At 42.0% G+C, this 9,861-nt stretch overlaps 1 protein-coding gene across 1 annotated transcript; it reads right to left on the bottom strand.

Annotated features, from left to right (window-relative positions):
* Positions 1–332: 332 nt before the first annotated feature.
* LOC119661117 lies at positions 333–1,069 on the bottom strand. Its single transcript, XM_038070313.1, has 3 exons — positions 862–1,069; positions 710–803; positions 333–649 (listed from the first exon to the last, which is right to left on the bottom strand). Exons 1-3 carry the CDS (start codon positions 919–921, stop codon positions 483–485), a joined length of 321 nt encoding a protein of 106 aa, XP_037926241.1. The 5' UTR covers positions 922–1,069; the 3' UTR covers positions 333–482.
* Between the last annotated feature and the right edge of the window lie 8,792 nt (positions 1,070–9,861).

Genomic DNA, 9,861 nt, shown 5'->3' with positions numbered 1-9,861 from the left:
ATACATTCAAGTGTGAAGCCTCCATATCTGTTCTTCGATAATCTTTTATTTTTACATTCACTGCAGTAATATTTGTGTATATAAGCATCTCACTTTGAATTCGTAAAGTTATCGGGGTTCAGGCAACAAATTCGTCAAGATAATGACTGAATTACAAATTAATTACCAGTTAGATGTGAGTTAAGTCTTTATACATTTCGGGCCTTATACATATGAACAGGATGTTGATGTGGAAATAAAGCATAGAGTTCGGTTCAGGTCTTCACAACTGAATAATAGAGTTCGACGAAGTATTGCTGCAGCTAATGTTTGACTAAAATGCGCAAAATATATTGAAATCTGGACATTATCTTGTTATGCGTACTAACTTTCCAATTGCAAAAATGTGTATTACTATATTAATATATAGAAATTTATTAACTAATTCTAGAAATTCACAATCAAACTTATATGCGTAATTTAAAATATCTGCCAGACTGCCTTCAAGTCACATCAGTCGTGTTAGATTTCGGATCAAGTTGTAAGTAATTTGAATTTTGTTTTATGACTTCGTCATATGATGGAGGCAGGTCAGATAGTCCGTTCAAATCTAATCTTGCGTTGGGCGATGGATTCTCTATAGGAACCTGAACCGTGTAGATGCTAGGTCCTTAAAATGTCGTGGCTTTAGTTGAAATCGTTATATGAGAAACTTTAGTATTCTACTTACTTCTTTCTCCATCTTCTGCCCCATCATGCCGGTTACATCTCCGGCTACGTCTCCTACGACTGGCTGAACATGTCGAAGCATTGCAATAATAATACTACAGAGAAACATATGCAAATTAATCAATTCCCCACGTCCACACAAACTTCACTCACAATTATGTATATCATAGAAATCACAATGAGTCCTGTAATTGCTATTTGCCACAGAGACATTATGTCCTTAAATGTATGTAAATTTCGCAATAGCTTACGTAGTCAATAAGTTAACCGCGTGGTTTTGACTTTATGTGATTAAATTGACAATTACTGTTTTCAAAGAATACAAATTCCCCAGTAAAGTGCTTTCCATTATTAAAATATTGATAAGATAGCAAAATAAACAGAAGCTTATGAGAAAATCTTAAGCAAGATAGCCTGTGCGGGTATGTGAGAGGAAAGCCGCAAAGATAGTGGTTTGAAAATGTGTGAATTAGTTTTTAACAAAAGGTCGGAAGTGTTTTCAGTTTCAAAATTGAATACATTGATTGAAGGTTAAATCTTATTAACACGAGGCGTTCTACTATGAAATATTTTGTGTCCGATTTTTCCTAGCTCGTGCTATTGTGCTGAGACATACCATTATAATCAGGCGAATTATTCACTGTAGACCAGGGCATGCATCTTCAATATTACCCATGCTCCGGGGCAAATGGTACAAACTGAACCTCCAAGTTGGGAGTTGCGAGTTCATGAAAAACCACACGTTATGGAGCCACGAAAGAACTGAATTGATTTTAAAACGATGAACCCGATTTGTGCATTGTCTCATGGGACGTGCACTCATTATAGAGAAAAGGAGCTGCTAAACACCAAGCCGACATCCTGTTGCAACATAATAATGGTATCCCAGCTGTACAAAAGATGATCTGGTCAAATACCGGTTTTCTTAAGAAGAGCCCTTATACTATATATATAGTTAAAAAAGCCCACGATTGTTGCAAACAGTTCAAGCAGTGACGCGGTGGTTCTAAACTGCAGAGACATAGATTTTAAATGGATGACGGTACGGATCAAGACTGTTCACTAGGCTAGACTGTTATCGGACTCTTCAGACTATAACACAGGTTGCAAGGATTGCCGCTTTTTGCATCTCCGTGTATAGACCGCCTTAAGATCGAGTGTTTTCAGCGCTTTATGTAAATTACCACTGGGACAATGATCTTTTGTAGTCTCCAAGTCTACTTCATATCGTCCGCTAAGGGGCCGGATTTTTTCTTGCTGTTTTTCAACAGTGTACCGGTTCAACGGTACGGCTGCATCGATTACGAAGCACGCTCGTTCTTCCTTGAAAAGTAGAACTAGATCGGATCTGTTGTGTGAACACTGTGGTCGGTGGAAATAGTACTATGGCCCGAACATTTCTGTGCGTAGTATACTTATAAGTAGGATGGTAGGTTGCCACTAAATTATACTTCAACGCAAGGTTTTGATGGAGAATCTTCCATACGGAGTTATGACGCCTGGTGTTCTCGATACTGTTCAATGTCCTGCAGATATTATGTACTGGATGGTCTCCTCTTTACAGTTGTATAACCTAGAACTGGAGTTAGTGATTCAAGCGTTGTGAAGAATGTACCGTTTACAATTTTTTGTTGGGAGCGAAGCATCCTGAATTGAAGTTAGGAATGCTTCGGCCTCATAAAAAAGTACACCGTTAACCAATCATTTGTTGTTGTTCGATGTCAATGCCTGGAAACAACAAATTTTTGATATGACCTCCGTGAATGGGTTTTTCCTTCCACTTGTCGACCTTCTGTTGGACTGAAGTAACATTCGACATGAGATCCCATTCTCTGCTTATCAAGTTCAAAGGGCGGTAGTCTGATGTGTTTGACTAGAAGATTGTTTTTCATAGAAAAACTCACGAATAGAATGCACTTGATTGTAATGCAATGTTTTTAAATCAAGTACCCCCCTTCCTCCCTGATGACGTAGGATGGTGATCCTCAATTTTTCGGCAGCTATATTGTGCATGTTGTCATTTGTTTTTGCAAATCCCTAACAATCCCTACCCGTCTATTGATAGAATCTAAATCCGTATTACTCCACCGTATCACACCGAAAGTATATAGAAGGACGGAAATGGCGAAGGTGTTGACTGCCACGATTTTATTATTCCCGTACAGCTCAGTTTTCACAACAATTTCCAAACAGCGTTCAAATTCCCCCCGCACCTTAGATTTCATTATTGCCAGGTTTCTTGCTTGCAATATGCCGAGGTATTTGTAGACGTCGTCCATACCTTCAACTTGAATGTTATTATAGCTGTATCCTTCGTTGTGTTTTTTCCGAACAATTGTTTTTATGTAATATTTCCCCAAACCCTCATCTTTGGCATACAATTTGATGTCGTCAATATACATTAAATGACTTAATGTACATTTCGACAATATGCCATGTTTAACTTGGAACCCGTATTTGCTTTCATGTAGAAGATGGGATAACAGATTCAAAGCGAAGCAAAACCACAGCGGGCTTAGAGAGTCGCCTTGACAGATGCCACTCCTAATTGATATCTCACCTGATGTTTGTAAGAGTACTGATAGCTTCGTGCTCCAATTCTTCATCGCTATTCTAAGGAGAAGAACGTCATTCGGGTTAATTTTGTACAAGCGTAATACTTGCAGTAACCATGAATGTGATATGGAGTCAACGGCTGATTTGATGGGCAGTCTGCTTTACAGTGACCGTATCGATTATAAGCAGTTCTTTGGAGCCTCAGGAGACTTTTGCACATCCTTTTTGTTCTTCAGTTATCAATTTATGAATATCAAGATGTTTTGAGATGTTTGCGCACAGAACTAAAGTGAAGACCTTTTAAATGGTAGGAAGACAAGTGATTGGTCGACATTTTGAAGGGCGAGGGACATCCTGTTCCTGGAGGATGAGGAAAGTTCCCTTTGGTGAAAAATTGCGAAACTAATTTCAGATCGACAATGATTAAATGAACTGTCAATACTCTGTGAGTGATCTTGAACCGCTTCACCCAGAAGTTGTGAATTTTATCAACTCCTGACGCGTTTCAATTACCTCCTTTTTCAAGAGCTGTTTCTACGTCGACTTCAGATACGTCAGACATGGTCATTTTGGGGAGGGCCCCACATGAGCGCATAAGGTGTGGGAGCCACGCTGGTTCTAAATTGTAACGGCTAGGTTCGCTTCAAACACTTCTCAAGAAGTCTTCTGCCTAATCCAGATCGAAGTTACTTTCCCGAACTGAGTTAGAGAGATTTTTATAGAATCCCCGTTATCTGTCCTTCGCTGAAAGCTCTTTTGATACCTACGGATGCGATTGGAGCATACTGCAAGTTTATGGTTCAGCACCTTGAGGATTTCTTTGATTGGCATAACATTGGATGGTGGTTTCCAATGACGTTTGCAATGCATCTGTGCACTCTTGGTAATGGATTTCCAAGAAGTGCTTGCGCGACACGACCAAGATGTTGACTTAGGAGACGAAAACTGTGACAGGCTATGATCTCACTCATTAATCTCGCTAATCAAGCGATCAGCCAAAATTCTATCAATGGCAGTAATGGTGTTGGTAGTTGCCGAAGTAAACTTTTGTTTTGGGATCTTTAACCTAGCATCTCAGCATATTCTGTGAATGCGACCTGGAATGCGGTCAAAGCCTAAATTGGGTCGACATCCCTAGTCACTAAGCTTCTCCTGATTACTGGGTTCATGGAGGTGCAGTACTCATGTTGCTCCTTTGTTCAGTCCGGTTAGTTAAAGATTCCACACCAAGCTCAAGTGAAACTTCATGGAAAATTTGTTGCTTAGTTGGTAGGACAACTCGATTATTTTTCACTATCAGCCGGTATCGATTGATGACGTTGTGCTGCGGAGCGTAACTTAGTTCTTGAAAGCGAGCTATGAACACGCCATGGAGGCTTAATTGGTACTTTTCGAAACTGTTCCTTTTTTTGATATCGTGTGAAAAGTGTAGAAATGATGTATATTTCCATATTTTAAGAATTTACCCAGCAACCCCCGTTAATTTCATGCTGGAAGTACATTGGTATAAGGGATAACATAAGGCTCAATTTGGTAGTTTGAAGAAAATCAAACTATTACTAACAAAATTATAGAGGGTGAAACTTCATCAAATTTGAATGGGAAGTTGCAAAGAAACATTTTGTTTTAGTTTTTTAGTGATTTGTATATCAATATTAATTACTCAAGTCAAAAAAATGTATGTATGCATATATATGTGGTAATGAAGTTTGCGGGTAGGGTCTAATTCAGGTAAATATATTTGTAATTAAACAAGCGGTATTTAATATAAGCACTGCATTTTAATACGTATGTATGCTTTTGTGCACGAGTAAATCGAAAATATCTCTAAAGTGAGCATAATATCTATGCCTGTAATATTTAATGTGACGTAGATATAATGTCCCTGAATATTGCAACTTGAAATTCAAATTTGAAGAGGAAGAGATGACGGGACCATTCGTCCTGCAGATGTTACAGCTGATCCTTCCCCGTGCATCCCGCGCGCGTTAGGTTTTTGAGATTTTGTCCCCTCCCTTATCAGACCGTCTAGCAGTATAGCTCTTTTTGGATTAAAATCTTCGGTGGTGTCAATCCACCTTAAGACTCCACGTCTCTATTAGAATAGTTTGCCCCGGGTGGGTTTAGTTTGACTCTTGAGTCAAAGCACGTGAAAAAATCTCTGTGCCCGACAGGGAGATAATATTGGGGAAACATCACCTTCGTAGGGTGTATGTCACTTTGAGAAAAAAGTGATATTACAAAGTAATATCACAAATATTATTTTTCGTTACTCTAACAGCATAGAAGATGTTATATCATCAACAGCAAATATGAACAGTCGGCAGTCAATTTTACCAAATATTACTTATAGCACATAAAGTTACGGCAACGTCAAATAGGCATCAATGAAAAATGAATGAACCTCTAACACAAGAGAGAAAAAACAGATAAATTCTATATAAGATATTAGATAGTACATACAATATTTTCACATGCAAAGAACAGGGAATCATAATTTTTACGAATGAAGATTTCTTCACTTAAAAATTTTCTTTAATTACGATCATTAATTGATAAACAATCTGAGTTTTCTGAGTCAGTTACAGTTGTGTGTGTGTGTGTGTGTGTGGTGGGGAGAAGCTACAGCTTCTGAGCATTCAGGCCGTGTTGGCCCATTGTACTCGCGTCCCCCGTCTAACGGAATATTCCGGATTCGTTAACGTATCGTAGGATTTCCGTTAGTGGATGTGATGCTACCCGTCGTAATTGGAGAACATCGGCACCAAAGATTTGATGCCTGATACGTCCATAGGCGGGGCATTCACATAGGAAATGCTCCGTGGATTCCGCTTCCTCATTACAGGAGGGACACGTATCATCTTCGGTAATTCCTATTCTGAACATATGCCCAGCTAGTGAATTATGGCCTGTCAGAATGCCCACAATACACCTGCAAGTCCTCCTGCTTCTCGACAGGATAAACTTTGCGGTACGTATGTTGGGTTCTGGCAGGAAAAGTTTGGTGTGTCGAGCAGCATTAAGGCTCTGCCACCTGTCATTATGGGAAACCTGTTCCCAGTTTTTGAAAACAGATTTAGCCAATGCTACTGATACCCCAATTGCTGGCTCCGGTCCCGGCATAGGGGAGATTGACCCCTCTTTCGCTAAAGCGTCCGAGATTTCATTTCCTTCTATGCCACAGTGACCAGGTACCCAGAGTAGTTCCACCGTATTGAATCTAGACATAGAATTCAAACGGTTTCTGCATTCCTGAACGATTTTCGAGGTGATCAAAGGACTGCTCAATGCCCTCAGTGCAGCTTGACTGTCACTGCAGATTGCGATGCGCCTGCCCTTCAACCGCTCGTCAATCACCCAGTTTGCCACCCTTAGGATCGCATAAACTTCGGCTTGAAAAACCGTTGCATATTGTCCCAAAGGAAAAGCCCACTTCTCGTTTTTATTCGAGAGGTAGACTCCGGCTCCAGAACCCTCTTCTGTTTTTGAGCCATCCGTGTAGAAGACTTCCGTATATCCCTCCACGCATTCCTCTGGGTCTTCCCAGTCCTCTCTACGCTTCAGGGTAACTATATATCTTCTACCAAACAGATGTATGGGGACACGAGAATCGGAAGGCATTGTAAGAACTGGATTCAGTCCTCCCAGTAACTCTTCCAATGCTCTGTGCCCCCCACATCCGTTGTTTTCCCATAGATCTAATCGAATTAGCCTATGGGCTGCTCTCATTGCAGTGCTTTGAATAAATATATCCAGGGGCTGCAAATTGAGTAGTGCATTCAGAGCTGCGCCGGATGTCGTGCTCATGGCACCAGTGATACCCAGACAAACAGTTCTTTGCAGTGCGTCTAGTTTACGGTGAAAACCTTTTTGTCTCACTTTAACCCACCACACTACGGATGCATATACGAACATCGGCCTAATGATGGCAACGTATATCCACATTACCACATGAGGTCTGAGTCCCCATGTCGAGGCAAAGGTCCGTCTGCACAGCCCATAAGCTGTGAGAGCTCGTTTCATCTTTACCTCTACATGTTTGTTCCAAAGAAGTTTTTTATCTAGAGTAACCCCCAGGTATTTCACTTCTTCGGAGAGTTGAAGGGTAGTACCCCTCATCTCAGGGAGACAAAGTCCATCCAGTTTTCTCCTTTTTGTGAATAAAACCATTGTGGTTTTATTTGGATTAACGGACAAACCATGTCTAAGGCACCAGCTGTCTATCAAATCAACGGCACGCTGTATATTCCTACACACCGTTCCAAGATCCCGATCAACAGCAAGTACAGCCACGTCATCAGCATAAGCTTGAGCGTGTATTGGCAAATTTTGCAGTTCGCATAGCAGTGAGTCGATCAGCATACTCCACAGAAGCGGCGAAAGCACACCTCCTTGGGGGCAGCCCTTCGTTGCCTCCGTAGTCAGGTAGCGATCGACCCCTACCTCAGCGCACAGCAATCTTTGCGTTAGCATAGCATGGATCCACTTAATTAAAGCATCATCAACACCATGCGCTCTGGCGGCATCACAAAGTTTTTGAAAAGGCGCACAGTCAAAAGCCCCTTCAATGTCCACAAACACCCCCATCGCGTACTCACCATTCAAAGTTGCATCCTCTATCTTTGTGACCAAAGAATGAAGAGCAGACTCACAGGACTTTCCACGTTGGTAAGCATGTTGGTTTTCACTAAGTGGGTGTGACCTAAGTGCCTTTCCACGAATGTGACGCTCCACCAGTCTCTCCAAACCTTTCAGCAAGAATGAAGTCAAGCTGATCTGTCTGAAGTTCTTTGGATTAGAATAGTCGTCTTTCCCAGGTTTCGGTATGAAAACTACCTTAACCTGTTGCCAAGAAGAAGGCACGTAGCCCAGAGCAAGACATCCTCGAAAAATATTTGTTAGAGGTCGCTCTAAATGCTCCATACCCTCCTTTAGCATTGCCGGATAGATGCCATCCATGCCAGGTGCTTTGAAATGTTCAAAGGACAGTATCGCAGCTCTCACCTTTTCAAGGGTAACAACCGCTTTCGCAGTGTTCCAGTTCCTCTTGCAACACTTGCGTGTTGAAGGGGTTGCAAGAACCGTCAACTCTCCCCCTACCACCTCTCTCACCCGTTCCCCCGGGTGGTGTACTTCCAGGAGGGTCTGTACTGAGTCCAGTCTGGAGTTCGTGAAAGTACCGTCGGGTTTTCTAAGAGAATCCAACTTGGCCGACTCATCCCTTTTGAGGACTCTGCACAGCCTTGAAGTCTCCCTTTCGCCTTCCAGTTCCTCACAGTACGCTCTAAAGGAGTCTCGTTTCGAGCACCTCACGAGCCTCTTATATTCACGTTGTGAGTTCCTGAAATTTAACCAGTCTTCGTTCTTGTTACTTTTGCAAGCACGATTTAGAAGTCGCCTGGTTGATTTCCTGAGTTTTTGCAGTTCTCGGTTCCACCAAGGAACTGTTTTACCGCTTTGGCCTCGGGAAATAGGACAAACCTCTTCATAACACTCTAAAAGTGTGTAGTTCAGAGTTTTCAATTCATCTTCCAGCACCAAAGGAGTCCTTAGTCGCCTAGGGAACTGTACTTTATTGCCAAGAAGTTCATTGAACTTTGCCCAATCCGTTTTCCTAGGGTTCCGTCTTTGTACTGCAGACTGTTCGCCCGCAATAGTCAGATTGAATTCTAGATATCGGTGATCTGACAGTGAGACCTCGTCTAGCACTCGCCAGTGTGTAATCAACTCTAACAATTTTGGGGTACAGATTGTTAGGTCAATTACTTCGCTTCTTCTCGGTCCCACGAACGTAGGGGCGCACCCCACGTTTGCAGTCATAAGACCAGCTGAAGTGATGAAATCAAATAGCTTCTCTCCTCTTGGATTGCATTTGCTACTGCCCCAACAAATATGTTGAGCATTCGCATCGCAACCTATTAAGAGTTCGAGACCACTTGATTCTGCATACGCCACCAGATCCCTAAGTTCTTGCGTCGGTGGAGGATACAAAGAATCATAGGGTAAATAAGCGGAGGCAACTATGATGTTTTTCCTCTCGCCATTTATCTGGTATTGTATGATGACCGTAGCTAAGTCCTGGGAACAATATTGTCTCAGCATAGTTGCCTCTAACCGTCTTGACATCAGGACGCAAGCTCTCGGTCTTATGGATCTTTCGTCGTAGAAGATCCTAGCCCCCTTTACTGATCCAATACCACAGATTCTGTTAAATCGAACCCACGGTTCTTGCACCAGAAAGATATAGGGGAAATCCTGTAGCTTTGTCATTCTCGCTGCCAACAGGTAGGAGGGAGCTTTGGCATGCTGCAGGTTGATTTGACCAATCTTTATGTTTTTCGACATAAACTTAGTCTATTGTCTTATAGAAAACAGTTAGAAGCGTATGCGGCAGTCCGCGTATGACGGGGTTTCCCCCACACCGTACCGCCAGAGACTCGATCCCCTCGTGATTGATTTCTCTGTGAAAAGCCGTACTTGGGAGTACCGCAATTCCCATGTTCTCATCCACGAAAGATCTCACCTCATCCCGCAGAGCATTCGTCTGTTTTCTACTTAGCACCTTACTTGGTTTGCGGTGTCCGGGTTGCATAGATT

This window comes from Hermetia illucens, chromosome 1 (assembly GCF_905115235.1).
Source record: "Hermetia illucens chromosome 1, iHerIll2.2.curated.20191125, whole genome shotgun sequence".
Classification (NCBI taxonomy): Eukaryota; Metazoa; Arthropoda; class Insecta; order Diptera; family Stratiomyidae; genus Hermetia; species Hermetia illucens.
Note: the sequence above shows the minus strand (reverse complement) of the source record. Positions and strands in the feature narration are given on the sequence as shown.